Source organism: Crinia signifera, chromosome 2 (genome assembly GCF_055691185.1).
Source record: "Crinia signifera chromosome 2, ASM5569118v1, whole genome shotgun sequence".
Taxonomy (NCBI): domain Eukaryota; kingdom Metazoa; phylum Chordata; class Amphibia; order Anura; family Myobatrachidae; genus Crinia; species Crinia signifera.
Genome location: NC_139218.1, coordinates 264,543,288 through 264,563,883, shown reverse-complemented (window position 1 = coordinate 264,563,883; position 20,596 = coordinate 264,543,288). Strand labels below are relative to the sequence as shown.

At 43.3% G+C, this 20,596-nt stretch overlaps 1 protein-coding gene across 2 annotated transcripts in view; it reads right to left on the bottom strand.

Moving 5' to 3' along the window:
- LOC146057369 (thioredoxin domain-containing protein 9-like) overlaps positions 1-20,596 on the bottom strand; it is an 85,314-nt gene that overhangs the window by 10,058 nt on the left and 54,660 nt on the right. For both annotated transcript variants that reach the window (XM_083168515.1, XM_083168516.1), the window contains exons 2-4: positions 13,586-13,617; positions 11,984-12,064; positions 3,866-4,065 (exon numbers count right to left, since the gene is read on the bottom strand). In XM_083168515.1, the coding sequence (XP_083024641.1) occupies positions 3,866-4,065; positions 11,984-12,064; positions 13,586-13,598 (294 nt within the window). In that variant the 5' untranslated portion in view covers positions 13,599-13,617. The remainder of the gene's footprint in view (positions 1-3,865; positions 4,066-11,983; positions 12,065-13,585; positions 13,618-20,596) is intronic.

The following is a 20,596-nucleotide window of genomic DNA, read 5'->3' as shown; positions in this document are numbered from 1 at the left end:
AACGTGACATCATTACAAACCTAAGTAAAGATGAAAATATTATCATCAAACCCTGTGATAAAGGGGGGGGGATTGCTATCCTAAATAAAGAAGATTATATAAAGGAAGTAATGAGACAATTAGGCGATACAGAAACCTACAATAAACTTAAAGGAGATCCTACTAATAAAATACAAAAAGAATATTCACACTTCATCAAAAAACATCTAGATACCCATGGAATTACTAAGGATGAGTTTGAATATATAGACATACAGAACCCAATAACGGCAACAATCTACCTTTTGCCTAAAATTCATAAAAATAGAACACACCCCCCCGGAAGACCTATCATCAGTGGGACCAATAACTTAACGGCAAATCTATCCTCCTTGGTAGATAGTATCCTCCAACCCATGGTAATGAAGAACGCCTCACATTTAAAAGATACTGGGGACACATTGAAGAAATTGAAAGAGTTCCAATGGAATGAGAAAAGTTTTTTGGCATCAGCGGACGTTACGTCCCTGTATACGTGCATTAAACATGAAAAAGGTCTGGAGGCTCTAAGATGGTCCCTAGACAAAACAGAACTCACTCCGGAAAGAAAAGAATTCACTCTGGATGCAGTGAAATTCATTCTAGAAAATAATTATTTTTTCTTCAATGGTGACTTTTTCTTACAACGATCGGGCACAGCAATGGGCACGAAATTCGCCCCAAGCTACGCTAATCTTTTTATGAATTATTGGGAAGAAACACACATCTATCAGAGCGTAGTTTGGGGCGAGAAGATAAAGAAATGGTATAGGTATATCGATGATATTCTTATTCTTTGGGAAGGCCAAGAAACTGAATTAAATGAATTTCTGAATACCATAAACATCAACGATTTTAATATCCAATTAACAGCAACCCTCAGTAATATACAAATTAATTTTTTGGATTTAACAATTTACATCAACAATAATCAGATCAATACAAAAACTTATCAAAAACCGACGGATACCAACACATACATCTCTACAGACAGTCAACACCATGCGACATGGTTGAAAGGGGTTCCGAAAGGACAATTCCTGCGTGTTAAAAGAAACTGCAGTGATCAACAAGTCTGCAGACAACAAATGTCAGAAATGAAAGATAACTTCATAGAAAAAGGATACAAGGATGAAGATCTCGCACCTGTTATGGAAGAAATAATGGGGAGAGAGAGAGAAGACCTCCTGAAAGGGGAGAATAAAGATAAGAAAACCCTTCAACATAACAAAGATAAAGCGAAGTGGGCTCTAATCACAGGTTATGATACCCAGTTTAAACAAATGGAGAAAATAATATCAAAAAATTGGCACCTGTTAACCAGAGACCCCGTTTTGAAAGAAATCATCCCCAAAAAACCATCTTTCATCTACAGGAGGTCAAAAAACCTCAAAAGCTCCTTAGTACGCAGCGCACTTCCAACAACCACAAGAAATCTTGTCAGATCAAAAGGATTCTATAGATGTGGCATGTGTTTGGGTTGCAGAAATATTAAGGACCCCATCTCCAAATATACAGAGGTCACAGTCAATAACACCAAAATTAAAATCAAGGACTTTATCACATGTGATACACAAAATGTCATTTATTTGATAGAATGCTCATGTGGTCTAAGTTACATTGGCAGGACAACTAGGGCATTAAAAATAAGATTATCTGAACACTTGCGGAATATTCGAAAAGGACTGCAAACTCATCATTTATCCAATCACTTTAGACTAACCCATAATTGTGGACCTGAACACATCAAAAAATTCATTGGCCTGAGACACATAAAAAGTACTTGGAGAGACAAAAATATTGAATCAAATCTCGCAAAGACAGAAATGAGACTGATTTTTGATTTAAAAACTCTGAAGCCCTCAGGTTTAAACAACGATTTTGAGTTAAAATGGTTTCTTTAAGACGTAATAACCCTGTACTAACTACATTCCTCCTCCTTTTTTCATGTAAATTTTTCTTCTCTTTTTATGGATCTCGTTTTATATATTTATTATACTGATTGTAATTGATTATGTATTTATTAATTGATATTCATATCCTTACCCCCTTTTTCTCTATTTTTTCAGAGTAAAAATAAATAAATGTGAAAAAAGGGGATATATGGACTAATGATATTACCACATAAGGGTAACCATGACAACTCTATGCTTTTATTTAGAAGAAATCCGGAAACAGAATATTATCATTATAATCCTCTTTGATTGCTCGTTTAAATATAGACTTTATCGTTTATTTTTAAATAACTATGGTGTATATATCAAAACTGTAAGAATCACATTGAACATCCACGGCGTCCAGAAGACTACATTTCCCAGAAGGAAACGTCAAGAATAAAGTGACAACTTCCGGGAGATTCAGACGTTCACCTGAATGAGAAAAAGAAGTTTTTCCTCCCTATTAAACTGACTACAATCCCCAGAGTGCCGGAATGGGTGACGCGCTTCCGGCGACACTTCAAGCAACGCTACATCCATCATCTTATGTGAACTACCTTACCCAGAAGTCCAACGGAGCTCCGTGACCACTTCCGGTCACGGAGATACAGTATCCGATAAGGAAACTGTATTTCCCTGAATACCTGGCGCCCAGTAAACACCGCAAGGCGGGCGAGATAAATGTTAAGCTTAGAACTACAAGATATACATTATCTTGCGTAAAAGCACCATATCCAGAAATCGAACAAAGCTCCATGACCACTTCCGGTCACGGAGATACAGCACGAGACAAGGAAACTACATTCCCCAGAATACCTGGCGCCCAATAAACCCCGCAAGGCGGGCGAGATAAATGTTAAGCTTAATTCACTTGCCAAAAAACTACATTTCCCATATACCCCGGACGGAACCTCCGTATTTTGGCGGGAAAAAGACGATAATTTAGAAATAAAGCCCTTATTTATACTCTTTTTAGAGATACACTGTTAAAAACAAATATCTAAGTATTTATAGAGGATAATAATGTGTACCACAAAGTAAAACTATAAAAAACACAGTTAATGAATAGACAGGAACAGGAAGTTCGGCCATTTTTAAGATACCCTATAAATATGATGTCAACCAGCATTACCTCCATGCCTTGATAAAGAGCCACAGCTCGAAACGCGTTGGCAGGAGGACATTGCCTTTTAAATCTGTAAGTGCGTGAGGTGAAGGCTGGAGAAAAGGTAAGATCCCACCACATAACATCTGGGTGTATACCGGTATTACACTGTGGATCAAAGACCTGATCTCCTTACCTCCCTCATTTCACTGAAAGAGAAAAAGGATATATTTTAAACATAATTTTTACTTTTTTGGATGTGTGTTACTTTTAAAATAAATTCTGACTTGTTACAAAGAGAATTGCACACCACTCATTCTTTTTATATGAAAAGGAACAACTGAAAGAAACCTTTCAAGGAGTGTCATCACTCAATACCTCGTGAGTACGGGTACGCACCCACCACTTGAAAAGAAACCTTTACATATGTATCTTATAACATTTCACTGTAAGTAAGGTACGCCCCCTTGCTGATGGTGGATGTTCTTCTAAAATATCTATTGCAAAAGAGCAGACCATCATATCCCTCTTTTTTTCTGAATTCTTATCTTTTCATGCATCCACCTTATTGAAAGCCGATTAAAGAAGGAAAAGCATCAAAAATCGAAAAGAATTTCAATGAAAAGATAAGTATTTTTTCATTTATTCAGCGCCACCTTTTCCTAAACCCCACCCTCCATTTTTTCACAAATTAGGCCATGTTTGCACATGGAAGTATATACTTCACCTTTTTTTACAAGACTAAAAACTATTCTGGGAACCAAGATATGAAATCCAGCTGCAAAATGATTGGAAATCTCATTACCTGCATCAGGCCAAAAGCATTGCCGTAATCACCCATCTTATTTGCATCAAGCGCATTCCCAGCACGAGATTCACGAGATATTATTGCAGCAATAATAGCTGCATCCATGCCAGTTTTTGCAGCCACGGATTTAATCTTTTCCCTGTATCGAATAATCCTTGCCAGATCAGTTTCCGCTAGCTTCTGAGACCCAATGACACCTTAAATAAATAAATTAGAAATATATTTCACAATAAAAGTTTTGTAGTGATACTCGTCCATTTAGTCGATATAGAGGTACGAGACAGGGCTGCCATATATCCCCACTATTCTTCAACCTGGCATTGGATCCTCTTCTCCGAAGATTTGTTAAGGAAGAGGATTGGGCAGGTATTAGATTGACCTAGCAGGTCCCATGTATTGCTATGCTATTATACAATGCTCATGAATGGATTATTGATGCTCCTTTGAATGGATCTATCATTGAATCTCCTATAATCAGGGCTATTTTTCAGCAGGCTCCAGCAGGAACTGAGGCCCTTATTCTAGTTCACTCTTTCTGACAAAATATTTCTTAGATGGACAAAACCATGTGCACTGCAGGCGAGGCAGGTGTTAAACCCCACCCAAATCTAATTATCTCTGCACAAGTAACACCTGCCTCCCCTGTAGTGCTCATGGTTTTGTCCATCTAAGAAATATTTTGTCAGAAAGAGTGAACTAGAATAAGGGCCTCAGTTCCTGCTGGAGCCTGCTGAAAAATAGCCCTGCCTATAATGGATATATCAATTTTGGTGAATTACAAGTTAAAACGTCTAGTGCTGGTTCTTCCATAGGCAATTCACTACTCCTGTTTTGGATGGAAATATTCTATATATAATGACCGAGCATAAGTTTACATACCCTGGCTGAATTTGTGATTTTCTGGCCATTTGTTAGAGAATATGAATGATAACTCACAAACTTTTCTTTCACTCATGGTTAGTGGTTGGGTGAAGCCATTTATTGTCAAACAACTGTGTTTACTCTTTTTAAATCATAATGACAACAGAAACTACCCAAATGACCCTGATCAAAAGTTTACATACCCCAGTTCTTAATATCGTGTATTGCCCCCTTTAACATCAATGACAGCTTGAAGTCTTTTGCTGTAGTTGTGGATGAGGCTCTTTATTTTCTCAGATGGTAAAGCTGCCCATTCTCCTTAGCAAAAAGCCTCCAGTTCCTGTAAATTCTTGGGCTGTCTCGCATGAACTGCACGTTTGAGATCTCCCCAGAATGTCTCAATGATATTGAGGTCAGGAGACTGAAATGGCCACTCCAGAACCTTCACTTTATTCTGCTGTAGCCAATGACAGGTCGACTTGGCCTTGTGTTTTGGATCATTGTTATGTTGGAATGTCCAAGTATGTCCCATGCACAGCTTCTGGGCTGATGAGTGCAAATTTTCCTCCAGTATTTTCTGGTAACATGCTACATACCCTCCAACATGACCCATTGCATTCAGTACACAATGCTCTGCTTCTGGACTTCACTGGAAATGTAGGATTGCCAGCACCTGTGTGGAACTAGGTAATTGATGAGAATGGTGTTTCAACACAGGTGATGACAATCATACATTACCAGTGAAGTCCAGAAGCAGAGCATTGTGTACCGAATGCAATGGGTCATGTTGGAGGGTATGATGCTGCATTCATCTTGCCATCAGTTTTGACCAAGTTTCCAGTCCCTTTGTAGTTCACACAGTCCCAAAACATCAGTGATCCACCTCCGTGTTTCACAGTAAAAATGGTGTACCTTTAACCCCTTACCGCCGCAGCCTGTTTTTGCCTTCCTGACAGAGCCCTTTTTTTCAAATCTGACATGTATCACTTTATGTGGGGATAACTTTTTATTGCTTTTACTTATCCCAGTGATTTTGAGATTGTTTTCTCGTGACACATTGTACTTTAAGTTAGTGGTAAATTTTGGTTGATACAGTCTGTGTTTATTTGTGAAAAATACCAAAATGTCGTAAAAAAAAAATTGAAAATTTTGCAATTTGCAAAATGTTAAATTTTCTGCTTGTGAGACAAATAATCATACCACTCAAAATAGTTAATAACTAACAAAGACTGGTACTTATGTAGTATCTGGGCTGCCGATTTTTTGATTGTATGCCTTAAGTTAAGGCATACAATCAGATGCGATGCGATGCGATATCGCATCGCATCGCATACGATGCGATGCGATGCGATGCGATGACCCGATTTTTCCATAGGATTCAATGTTAAAATGGACTGAGTCCATTTTAACATGGAATTCAATGGGAAAAAGGGGTCCTTTTCATACCCCTACTATCCAAGTGGGCATGGAGTTGGATATAAACCTGTGGCGAGCGTAGCGAGCCACCGAGCCCGAAGCGTGGCGAGCGAAGCGAGCCCCGCGAGGGGACGGTATTCTGCGTCCCCTCGCGGGGCTCGCTACGCTCGCCACGCTTCGGGCTCGGTGGCTCGCTACGCTCGCCACAGGTTTATATCCAACTCCATGCCCACTTGGATAGTAGGGGTATGAAAAGGACCCCTTTTTCCCATTGAATTCCATGTTAAAATGGACTCAGTCCATTTTAACATTGAATCCTATGGAAAAATCGGGTCCATCGCATCGCATCGCATCGCATCGCATGCGATATGGTCGGGTGCGATGCGATGCGATGGACCCGATTTCAAAATCGGCAGCCCAGTTACTACATAAGTACCCAAAGACTATATGTCTACTTTATGTTGCCATCATTATTTCAACCTCCTTTTAATTTTTTTGGACACTAGGAGGCTTAAAATATGAATAGCAAATTCTCAAATTTTCAAGAAAATTTCAAACACTGATTTTTTTAGGGACCAGTTCAGTTCTGATGTGACTTTGAGGGACTTGTATGTGAGACACCCCCATAAATGATGCCATTTCAAAAACTGCACCCCTCACAGTATTCAAAACAGCATTTTGGAAGTTTGTTAACCCTTTAGGTGTTTCACAGGAATTAAAACAAAGTGTAGGTGAAATTTCAAAATTTCATTTTTTTAGCAGATTTTCAATTTTAATACATTTTTCTAAGGAACACAGTAGATTTTACTAGAGAAATGTGACTAAAAATTGATTCCCCCAATTCTTTTGTTTTCATAAATATCCTATATGTGGCCCTAGTGTGCACGTTGACCAAACCACAGGCTTCATAATAGAAGGAGCACCTACTTGATTTTGGAGCCTCCTTTTTATGAGATTATTTTTTAGGCACCATGTAGGTTTCTAGGCACCATAAGATGCTAAAAGTTAGGAACCTCCCCCACAAGTGACCCCATTTTGCAAACTACACCCCTCAGGGAATTCATCTAGGGGTATAGTGTACATTTCAAACCCCCAGGGGTTTCACCAATTTTGGTACAACTGGGCTGTGAAAATGAAAAATTACATTTTTTTACACAAAAATGCAGTTCTGGCTCAAAATTTTTCATTTTCACAAGGAATGAAGGAGACAAAGCACCCCATAATCTGTGCCGCAATTTCTCCCGAGTACGGCAATGCCTCATATGTGACCAAAAAATACCATTTGGGTGCATGGCAGGACTCAGAAGAGAAGGAGTGATATTTGGATTTTGCAGCACAGATTCTGGTGGAATGAATGGTGGGTGCTATGTCGCATTAGCAAGACCCCCGAAGCACCAATACAGTGGAACCCCCCCACAAGTGACCCCATTTTGCAAACTACACCCCTCAGGGAATTCATCTAGGGGTATAGTGTACATTTCAAACCCCCAGGGGTTTCACCAATTTTGGTACAACTGGGCTGTGAAAATGAAAAATTACATTTTTTACACAAAAATGCAGTTCTGGCTCAAAATTTTTCATTTTCACAAGGAATGAAGGAGACAAAGCACCCCAAAATCTGTGCCGCAATTTCTCCCGAGTACGGCAATGCCTCATATGTGACCAAAAAATACCATTTGGGTGCATGGCAGGACTCAGAAGGGAAGGAGTGATATTTGGATTTTGCAGCACAGATTCTGGTGGAATGAATGGTGGGTGCTATGTCGCATTAGCAAGACCCCCGAAGCACGGTGAAATGATGAACCTAATAATCCATAGATGTGTGGTATATTTTAAAACACTCCTTCATACATAGGCCGGGTTTGTCGGGGCAAGTTTCACAGTGGAAAATAGTTTGCTTTCTTATTCCCTTTTTATAGCAAACTTTGCACCTTTTTTGTGTCCTGCCCTTTTTTCCAGTGGAGGGGATTTCGTTAGGAAAATGCTGCCCTGATACAATACGGGGGCCAGTACTAGAAGTACTGGGGCCAGTACTAGAAGTACTGGGGCCAGTACTAGAAGTACTGGGGCCCTCTGCCTGCTGGTTCCCAAATATTAGGCCCTTTATGACTTCCTCTTGAAAGTGCATAAATGTCCCCGTCTGGCTGGTAGAACGGAATAGTACGTAAGCGTTATACATCTGGATGATATACACGGCCAGCTTCTTATACCATATTTTTGTTTTCCGCAGGGCACTGTACGGCTTCAGTACCTGATCTGAAAGATCCACTCCGCCCATGTACTTATTGTAATCTAGGATACAAATAGGTTTTGAGGTGTGGGTACTGGTACCTCGTACAGGGACGGAGGTGGTACTGTCTCTGTGAATTGTTGTCAGTATAAGGACATCCCTCTTGTCCTTATATTTGACCAACAACATATTTTCGGTGGATTGTGCCCTGCTTTCACCCTTTCTCAGTAATTGGGCAACGTGCGTTTTTGGGAGGCCTCTTTGGTTCTTGCGCACAGTACCGCAAGCTGCTGTACCTCTTGAACCAAGGGCCTTAAACAGGGGGATGCTGGTGTAAAAGTTATCCACATAGAGGTGATAACCCTTATCCAGGAAGGGGTGCACTAAATCCCAGACAATCTTTCCACTAACACCTACGAGGGAGGGGGGCATTCTGTCGGTTCAATTCTTGTGTCCTTCCCTTCATATACCCTAAACCTGTGGGTGTACCCTGAGGTACTTTCGCACAGCTTATACATTTTTATGCCATACCTTGCCCTCTTATTGGGAAGGTACTGGCGGAATTTAACCCTTCCTTTAAAATGTATAAGTGACTCGTCTACACAAATGAATTTTTCGGGGATGTACATCTCAGCAAATTTGGCGCTGAAATGATCAATGACCGGCCTGACTTTGAATAACCGGTCAAAGGTGGGATCATCTCTGGGTGGGCACTGTGCATTATCGTTGTAATGCAAAAATGTAAGGATCGTCTCAAAACGAGTCCGGGTCATGGCCATACGATGAAGTGGGGTGCTGTACAGAACATCTGTACTCCAATATTGTCTAATTTCTGGCTTTTTAACTATGCCCATATGTAACACCAGACCCCAAAACGTCATCATCTCTACTGCATCTACAGGGGTCCACCTAGCAAATGATGACGTGGGGTTTTGGGCAATAAACTGCTGGGCATATAAATTACTTTGGTCCACCATTAAATTTATAAAATCATCAGAGAAAAATACTTTGAAAAAGTCAATTTCTTTGAGGCCTGTAGTATCAAATTGGATTCCTGGGTTGGCCAAAAACTCAGGAACCTGGGGCTCAAAATTGTCTGGTGGTGGGGTCCATACGAGATCAATCATTGGGGGGAGGGGGGTCTCAGCTGCTCTACGGTGGCGTCTTTGAAGGGGTCCCTCATCAGAAGAGGAGGTTAAGACCAATGCGATAAATTCATCGCTTTCATCACTGGCTGTGTCAGTGTCAGAGGCAATAAGGGCATATGCCTCCTCTGCTGAAAACAGTTTTTGGGATGATTGGGACATTTTTATTATTTTTGTGTTTGTGTAAGTGTAGTGTTTTTACACGTGTATAGTGTAGGGGGGGTACAAACTTTATTTCAACACGGGGGGTATGTAGTGTGTATGTAGTGCTTTAACACGTGTAAGTGCACTTAAGGGGCAGCAGCTTCAAGGCAGCTTTTGGTACAACCTTGAAGGGGTTAAAAGAAAAAAAAAAAAGCTCCTGCGCCAAAAATTGAGCACAGATGTTGATCAGTAACGTCCGTCACTGATCAGCGCTCAGCGGCCACAGGACACCCACAAAATCACCGTGGGTGTAAAAATAAATAAAAAAAAGACCCCACAGCACCCTCCAAAAAAAAATCATTTAAAAAAACTGCTGATCAGTCAAAGGCAACAGGAATTTGATCCAAAAAAAAAATTAGATCAACCCTGTGCCAAAAATGCTGATCAGTGATGTACGTCACTGATCAGCGCTCAGCGGCCACAGGACACCCACAAAATCACCGTGGGTGTAAAAAAAATGAAAAAAAAGACCCCACAGCACCCTCCAAAAAAAAAAACAAAAAAAACTGCTGATCAGTGATGCAACACTGATTAGCAGTGAGGGGCAGCAGGCGCGCAACTTTTGGCGAAACCTGACGGGGTATAAATATTAAAAAAAAACCCTGCACCCCCAAAAAGTTGCTGATCAGTTAATTTATACTGATCAGCACAAAAGGGGGCAGCAGAGACAAAATTATATTACACAATGACGCTGCAGCAGCAGCAGCACAACAACAACCAGGAAGCACCAACAACCAGGAAGCACCAGCAGCAGGCAGCACGGATGCCACCACACCACCAACGCTGATCAGGTCAGTATAAGAGGACAGATGGGCACGGAGACCGCTCTGCACGCTGTTCCTGACCGGAATGGCGGCTGCAGGGCTGTCTCCGTTATTTTTCTCTGAGGTGTAATGGCTGTGATTGGTCCGTCGGTCCGACGGACCAATCACAGCCTTGGGGGCAGGTGGGGTGAGGTGGGGTGACCACCAGTGACCCCTTTACACCCGGTGGTGATTGGTGCTGTACTTAACAGCACCAATCACCACCGATCCCTGTGTTATTCGCCGGTACACTGAAAACGCTGCAATTGGCTGTTCACATTTGAACAGCCAATCGCAGCGATCGCCGATGGGTGGGGGGCATCGCTGCCCCCCCTGGGCAATGAGGGAAGATGTGTGCTGTCAGGGACAGCAGCCACCTCCCCTCTGTCACCGCGTCTATAGACGCGGTGACACTTTAAATGCATGACGTACATTTATGCCATGCGTCGGGAAGTACATCCCGACCATGACGTAAATGTACGTCAAATGTCGGGAAGGGGTTAATCATAGGCCTTGTTTACTCCTCTCCAAATGTAACGTTTATGGTTGTGGCCAAAAAGTAAAATTTTGGTATCATCACTCCAAATGACTTTGTTCCAGAAGTTTTGAGGATTGTCTCTGTGCTGTTTGGAGTATTGTAAGCGGGATGCTTTGTGGCATTTGCGTAGTAATGGCTTTCTTCTGGCGATTCGACCATGCAGCCCATTTTTCTTCAAATGCCTCCTTATTATGCATCTTGAAACACCCACGCCACTTTTTTTTCACAGCGTCCTGTATTTCAGCTGAAGTTATTTATGGATTTTTCTTTGCATCCCAAACTATTTTCCTGGCAGTTGTGGCTGAAATTTTTGTTGGTCTACCTGACCGTGATTTGGATTCCACAGAATCCTTAATTCTCCACTTCTTAATTAGAGTTTTAACACTGCTGATTGGCATTCTCAATTGCTTGGATATCTTTTTATATCCCTTTCCTGTTTTATACAGTTCAATTACCTTTTCCCACAGATCCATTGACTTTCCCCATGACTCAGAATCCAGACACGTCAGTGCAGCACTGGATGAAATATGCAAGGGTCTTTCAGGGGTCCAGAAACTCACTGACCTTTTATACAGACACACTGATTACAAGCAAACAGATCACAGGTGAGTATGGTTACCTTTAGTAGCCATTCAAACACGTTTGTGTCAACTTGTGTGCATGTTATCAGGCCAGAATCTCCAGGGTATGTAAACTTTTGATCAGGGCCATTTGGGTAGTTTCTGTTGTCATTATGATTTAAAAAGAATAAACACAGTTGTTTAACAATAAATGGCTTCACCCAACCACTAACCAAGAATGAAAGAAAAGTTTGTAAATTATCATTCATATTTTCTGACAGATGGCCAGAAAATCACAAATTCTGCTAGGGTATGTAAACTTATGTGTATAGATGGAAGATGGAAGCAAAGCACTCACCAGAATAATTGTGTCCATCTTGTCGGGCAGTGCTACTGGAGGCACCATTGGTAGGAATCGTGCTGAGGTTAATGTAGCTTGCTAAGGAGGAAATACATTACAAACGCAAAATGGTTCATATGAATTCTGATGAAAATCACAAGCAAATCCTAATCTGGGCAAAAAAAAAAAAGATATGCGCATGTTGTTTAACCCCTTGAGTGGTGTGTTTTGCTGGGGCAGGACAAACCTATTATGGCAGGTTTGTCCTGCCCCAGCAAAACCCAGCACAGGTCATAGGAACTGCCCCCCCCCCCCCGCCTTCACTCCAGCATTAGTACGCCGGAGCTCCCCTGCCCCAGCTGCCTGTCAGTCATCAGACAGGCGGCAGGCTTGGGGATGTTTCGCGGCGGCTCGGGAGGACTTGGGTGTCTGAACTCTCCCGAGTCGTCGTCCCCCCCGAGCCGCCCCAAACATCCCCGAGCCTGCCGCCTACGTTACAACAGTATGGTGATTGGCGGCTGGCGGCAGGGGAGCTCCGGCGTACGATCGCAGGGTACACCGGAGCGGGGTGACAAACAGGAGGGGGGGGTGACGGAGGGGGGGACCCCTAATGGTAGTGCGCCAGTGGGGCTCCAATGCAGGCACCACTGGCGCCCACCTACTACATTGTGGTATGCCCGGAAATATTCCGGGACAGCCCGCTGCGGCAGCGCAGCTGAACCCGGAAAGTTTCCAGGCATACCACTCAAGTGGTTAAAAGGGAGTTATCTTTGGATAACATAAGAGGCATAACATTAATGAAATGAGTACTGGTGTGGGCGATTTGGACCAGTCAAATACTCCAATCTCAATGATAGTGGCTTCTCATTGGTCCTGCCTAAGATTTAACACTACTCCCATGAGGAGGAGGGGAGTCATCAACTATAATTATAGACAGGGTTTAAATGTAATATTAAACAAGTCTTAAAATAAATTGGAATTGGTCGAGAACTGTTTCAAAAGTAAATACAGTTGTTTTGCACATAGCAATCACTGAGGTTTGTTTTCATTGTGTAAAATGTACTTGAAAATAACAGTCAGATTAGATGCTACAGGAAATCCAACCTTTTTCTTTGTACCAGTTTTACTAAAAATGTAACTGGTAATTGTGAAACCATGGTTTCGGATATGTATTTCTAGGACACTGCCTTATTTAACGCAGCTTTATTAAATACGGATTTGGTTATTTGGGCAAAAGAAGCTTGTACAATTGAAAAACGCACAGTCTTGAATCAGCGCTTTCCTTAAATCCTGCACTGTATGCAGTTTCAGCACTTGGCCAAAATATATAACTGCATTTTCTAGGTCTAAAGCTGGCTGTGTATGCCCAGGGCGTTATTTTGAAATTTGATTTATAGTAAAAATTGCTTAGAAAGTTAGTCAAAATCGCACCGTGTTCAGCGTGCTTGCGATACTGATGTGCGGCCCTGCAAGGTTGATATCGCATAGCTAAATGGACTGAAAATAGACAGGCAAGTCTGTTGTGACCGTCGCTTGTTGAATATTTTTGGCCTAGGGCCAATGTAGTCAAAATTGGGCATTAACACAACTTGCTGATACATTGTTATTTTGTTTACTTACAGTTACTTGCCATGATTTATTCACAACTAGACCTAGGAATAAAATGTAAACATTATTTTTAAAACATCAGCAGGTTGCAGACTTAATACACACGAAGAAGTGTTATCAAATGCAATTAAATGATATCTCATTAACTCTTCGGGGGTATCTTATTAGCAGCAATGGCTTCACCGCTGCTAATAGGTTTGCTGGGATTTATCCTATTTTTCCCAATGCCTGCATCCTTTTCCCGGTTCCCGCTTTTATCAGTTATTATGCTTTGCGTGCCCGAGGCACTATATCGCATGGCCCCACGATAAAACATGGGATCAGGGAGTAATTGGATATTGCAATAATGACCATCGGTCATAACCCTGAAATTCAACCATTTTATCACCCAAAACAGTATCAGGCTAACAGGATAGCGCCAGTCCTACTCATTGTCAATGAGCCTCATTGGAAGAATGAGAAACTGATCTCTCTGTGGTACAAAATCAATGTTGTTAAATAGTAGAAATCAGTCATAGCTACAGCTGTAAGGTACGATCGGTCCCTGCATGTGCAGGGATGCTGTGTGGATGCCTTTGGTGACTTGCCCAGGTGATTGCATGGGGGGGCGTACCCATGAGTACGTGGGCGGGCCGATGCCTGCCCGGGGTGGGTGGTTGACATTGCAGGATGTCAGACACATGTTTCCAGAGCCGCACGCCACAAATGTAGGTCAGTCAAGACTGACTTATATTTGTGGGGGAAAATCATTTGATGGTCATTGACCATCGCATGATTTTGCCCCCATATGAATGAAAGTTTATGCCAAACATCCATTCGAATGCAGTGGGATGTTCGCACAGCGGGCATTTGTTTGCCTGGTGGGCACCGTTACATTTGGGAGCTCGCTCATTGAGAGGAAACCTTGCATTACTAAAGTGAAGCTTGATTACTTAAGTGAGTTGGAAACTGAAGCAGGTGAGTTATCTTGCATTCTGTCTGTCTTGTATTCTTTATCTGTCTTTCTATATAGAGACTGTAATTTTGAGGGAGAAATCTGAGTGTGATTTTGGTTGTGCCTGTATCTGTGTAGTGTATTGTTACTAGGTGTGAACAGATACTAGGAGGAGGAGCTAAATCTAGGTGTCAAGGAAGATTAGGGGGAGGAGCTGAGTGTAACAGGGGCCTGACATACTATATAAGGAGGGGCAGAGCTCATTTGGGAGCTCGCTCATTGGGCCCTTATTCAGATCGGTGCGGATATTCCCGCATTCTTACGGAGCGGTCCGCACGCCACGGTGTTTTGCCGCGTGCGGCCATCGTCCGTAGAAACGCCCACGTGTCCTCCGCATTCGGACGGACTCACTCTTTAAGAACAGGGCGTGTTTACGGACGACATACAAACCATGCGTGTGCGGGAGAAACACTCCGATTCTGCACGGTATTACAGAGTATTACAGAGTATGCTCGGAAATACCGCATCCGACCGGGAGCCAAGCGGTGCTACCGCCCGTAAGCGGAGTATTTACGCCAAACAACCCACTATTAAGTATCTTCTGCAAGACATCACATGACCCACTTATTCAATTACCTATCCTCATAAAAAACTGCTTATTTGGAATTGGAATCAATTAGATGCCAATATATCCTTACAAGCATGCCTAACACATGCATTGCACACATTAACCCTTACAGCAATTTAAGTGCAATGGTTTGTATTAGACCCTGTGTAAAAGATTATAAACAATCTACACATATACTGTTTAATGTGCAAAGAAAACCAACAACTGTGAACTTGCATAAACAATTTATTCGAAAACACAATGAACATATAAATAAAAAAAACTCAAATAATAAATTAAATCAGCAGATCTCTGAGGTCCTGCAGGTCGGCTAGCAGGAGCCTCAAGTGGTGCTCCGCCCGCAGGAGGGCCCCACGCACCCCCTCATCTGCCGGTGTGGTGTCATCTGTGGGCATGTCAAAGGGGCAAAAATTAGTCATGTTATTCATGCATACATTTCACATACTGCGACATAAATTCCACAAATGCTAGGTGACATGTGTGTGTATATATATATATATATATATATATATATATATATATATATATATATATATATATCTATGTAGAGAGATAGAGACACACATAGATAAATAGATATGACACATACATATATACATACATGCAAACTTATTTACTACATACTGTCTTTTTTTGCCTCTACCCTTTACTCTGCAGAAGACATAACAGTCATAGTGTTTCTTCTCAGTCACAACCCACCCATGACTAACCAATGACAAGCATGTCATGGCCTCCGTCAATAAGAACTTGTCACAATCTGCTCAGTCTAAGTTCAGTGATGGTTCGTGGCATGGGAGTTATGCAAATGTCAGGAATGCACAGTACACATCCTCAAAATCATAATTCTGTCTAAACCAACCTACAATTCTGTGACGGCAAAAAAACAATCTGAACTACAGGGGGTGTTTAGGTAGAGGAGGCTCCTGGGACACTGGCAACTTCTGACTCCATTCCAAGGTAGGCCGGCCCATACTCCATTTATAGCATACATCCTAGAGTTTATAAATAACATTCACCAACAATATAGATTCCACTATTTGATGGGTCATAATCTACGATTGCAGCAGGTGAATTTAATCCACAAATGATCCACTCATCCCTTTACTCCAGGATCCTGTTTAACTACAACGGTTATGTGGCAGTCAAAATGGAGCTCCAACCCATCCCACAAACCTGTGTAATTGAGAGGTGTCCTGGATGAAAGGGATGCCTTGGACACCCCATCTAACCCGTACCTGTATCTGTAGCTACCCACTTTGGGGTCTATATGAATAGTATTGGAACACAATTTTTAATCACCAGTGCTACATAACAAATACCAGTACAACTACTTCATGAATGATGCATTATGTAAACATACCGATCTGCTGGGACTCCGGGGCTTGGCACGCCTCCTCCCCCTCTGAATCTGACTCCTCTGGGGCAACCGTGGCCTCCTCAGCCCCCTCCTCCGCCAGCTCCTCTGCCACCATCACCACGTCCACCTCCTCCGCCACAAGCACCTCCTCCTCCACCTCCTCCTCCTCCTCCTCCACCTCCTCCTCCTCCACCTCCTCCTCCACCACCACCACCTCCTCCTCCACCTCCTCCTCCGCCACCAACACCTCCTCCTCTTCCACCTCCTCCACCACCACCTCCTCAGGCACCTCCTCCTCCTCCACCACCTCCTCCACCATCTCCTCCACCATCCAGTAGCGCACGCAGGGGGGGTTTCTGGGTACCCAGAAACCCCCCCAGGAGTCTAAGGGTCCTAGGCTGAAAGCTGAGGGTCCCCTCTTTCCATGGGTACAAGAATTTTAAAAATCGGCCCTTGGGAACCGGAGATATCTGACTTCAAAGCAGTGGTCCCCATCCAAGCCTGTTAATTGCTCTTCCAAGTCAGATATTTCAGGTTCTGTCTGATTCAGAGTTTCTCTGAGGGTATATTCCAAAAGCTGGGACTCTCCCCCATTGGTGGACACTAGTAGCTTGTCTCTACTGTGCGCAGAACCAGAGATATCAGCCTTCCAGCAGCTGGTTACTGCTCCAGCTCCACACACCTGGTATGTAGTTTTATATTCTCGTTGGCAGATTGCTCTGCCTCCTGAAATCTGATCCCCTAGTCCCCAGTACCATTTGGTAGGTGGGATTCTCTAGTTTTTAAATCCATTAAAATCTAATAAATGTATTTCTGGGAACTGGAGATATCTGCAGTCAAGCAAGCTGTCTCCCACCAGAAAATTATGAATAATAAGCCCACTCCACTATACACCCCTCCTCTGCATATTAAACATCCTCTACCACCCTGGAAGTTATGTGTCAGGGCCCCTTCATTCAGCCCAATGCCCCCTTCTCCCACCCCACCTCCCACCATCTGTGCAGTAAAGGGGTAATTAGTGGAAATTACTGATCCAGGCCCTACATGCTATACGGTTGATATAATACCCCCTACCACCCGCGGGACATCAAAGCTTCCCCAACCCCTACCGCTGGAGGATCAGTAGTGGCCCCAATACATTGCTATGCCCAGGGGTCTACACTGCTGTTGACGCCCCTGTATGTATGTATATATATATATATATATATATATTGGTCTATCTATAATACTTTAAATGACCCGGCATATACTGGGTCACCTAAGTGTCCATCTCTGTGCTTTGCTCCGCCCCTCTGGAAACCCCCTTCTGAAAATCCTGCGTTTGCCACTGCCATCTCCTCCTCCTCCACTTCCTCCTCCTCCACCCTTGCCGCCACCTCCTCCTCTGGGTGTTGGGCCTCCTCCTGGGCCAGGGCTGCCTCGGCCTCTTCACGGGCCTGTCGGCCTCGGGCTCGTGCTGTGTGGTAGAAAAAAAAATCATGGTCAATGTCGGGTCATTGGGGCACATGTATTAATCCATAACAAGACATACATGGAAGGGTGATAATGATGGCAAACGATGCAGGCAAGTAGCTCCTTACTGTTAATGGACTCAAAAATGAGACATTTAAATTATTATGTGATTGTTAGTAATTTGTTCAAACATTACAACCCTGGCATTTATCAATGTGTAACACATATTAGATCTGGCACATTGTATGCATCAGAATCCTCAATGCTATGTCATTACATATAAAAGCCACATGACTGCATGTTAACCAGGAAGAAGCACACATAACAGTCTATGGACTTTTAAACCCATGGACACCCACTTATCATGAGACACATGTTATTGTTTATATATGCTATGTTGTAAGTGCGAAATTTCATAGCTAAAATACTCACATTCAGCAATTTCGCCCCTGATTTGCTGCAATAGCTGGGGCTGGCGCCTGCGGAGGTCCGACCACCGCCTCTCGAGCTGCCCGAGGGACCTACGCACCCGAGTGCGGGCGTAAATACGGCGCCCTGCCGCAGCATATGCCCTCCGCTTATGGCGGTTAGTTATAAAGGGCCCCGCACGGCCCAGCCTTGTCTCCATGACGGAGACCAGAACCCTCAGCTCCGCATGTGTAAAGGGGTCTGCCCTTCGTGTCTCCGCCATGTTAACAATGGCATCTATCAACCAATCAGGTGGTGGCATTGGTTGATCACAGTTATTTGTGTTAATAACTTTATTGTTCATCTTTACATGAACAGCGTCTCTGCGCCAACACAAATGGTGACAAATTCGCATGCCTTCAAAACAGTAGTGCTGATGTATGGCAATGAACAAATCTGATATATATAAAACACAGTGTGTATGCACTTAGCAAATCCAATGACGCCTGGCTCCGCCAAGCAACGCGTGCTATAGCTTAGCAACGCATAGCTGTAGTTAGCATTACTTACTCTATGCATCTATGTGTATGCGTACATTTATGTGTCAAAGACACATACACATACTTGCAGGTATCCTGAGACCAGCATTATACACCAGCCCTGCCTGCCTGCCTGCCTGCCTGCTCCTTGAAATGTTGAAACATGTGAATAAATTCAAATATCATATATATATATATATATATATATATATCTGCAAACAAATCATACATCAACACAGGAAAAAATCCCCAACACATTAGAGAATAAATCAATGTACTCACCAGTCATCAGGGATAGTATCAACTACAATAATGAAGATATAACAAACACATAAGATCCCTTGTACAAGGTATAATAATTAGCACCTATATTGAACTTCCCCCAAAACTAAGCACATATGATAAATATCTCCTATTTCTTTGCCATTAGGAGGGCAGGCTGGCTAATTTTAGTTTTGTAACACTGACAACTAACACACTGTACTTATTTGAAGGGCTGATTTTGACTACAATTGGTGTGTTCTGTCAACTCGATAACATGTACCTGAAGTATCTTTGCGCCACAGAGTCCCGCAGCTGGTATCCCCTCCGGCATTCAGGGGCGCGGGATGGGCGCATGGGCGGATCTTGCGGCTCAGATGGTACCTCCCACTCATCAAAGGGTATCTCACGCCGCACAGCAATGTTGTGGAAAAATATACACAGGCCCACGATCCTCGACACCATTTGAGGCGCATATTGTAAGTCACCACCAGTGCGGTGGAGCACTCTAAATCGACCTTTTAAAAGGCCAATTGAGCGCTCCACCACTTGCCTGGTGGCAACATGCGCCCGATTGAATGCCTCCTGTGGGCCCGGTGCTGGGTAGCTGTACGGCGTAAGTAGCCAGGGCGTACATGGGTAACCGGAGTCACCCAGAACCCACGCATCACGGCCTTCCAGCTCTTGTAGTCTTTGCCATATCCCGGTTTGTCGGATGACATGAGAGTCATGGGCACTTCCGGGAAACTTCGAGTTGAAGGCGAGAATTTCCATGGATGGGCCACATACCACCATCACGTTCAGTGAGTGGAACAATTTGCGGTTCCTATATATCTTCTCACTTCGAGATGGAGGCACAAATGGTACATGGGTGCCATCCACAGCCCCTATCACATTAGGGAAGCCAGCAATTTGATGGAAGGCCTGCTGGCTTCTGCGCAGGGTCTCGGTGGCAAATGTCATGGCCATGAAGTGCCCCTTGCGCCTGAACATGGCCGACGTCACACGCCTCAGGATTCGGCAGAAGGCCGGCTGAGATATTCCAGCAAGTACTGCCACTACTTGTTGGAATGATCCTGAGGCGCAGAAATGCAACACCGCCAGCAGCTGTGTGTGAGGCGAAATTGCTGTCGTGATCCCGTGTAGAGGTTCCAGATCGCTCTGAATTAAGGTGAGCAGATCCAGAATGACATGTGGCGGTAACCGGTACCTAGTAAGTACCTCATCATCGGGCATAGCAAACAGAGTCACCCGTGTGCGATAGATTCTAGCACGTCCTGGCCTCCTTGGCCGACGAGTGGGGAGAGCCGCAAGTGCCCTTAGCCTCCTCTCCATGTAGCGCATCATTGCTTCAGCAACCTATAAAGAAATGAACATAAATACTGATGCACCTATGCACATAACGGCCATATCCCACTACAAATAGATTTGTAGCCTTCAATAC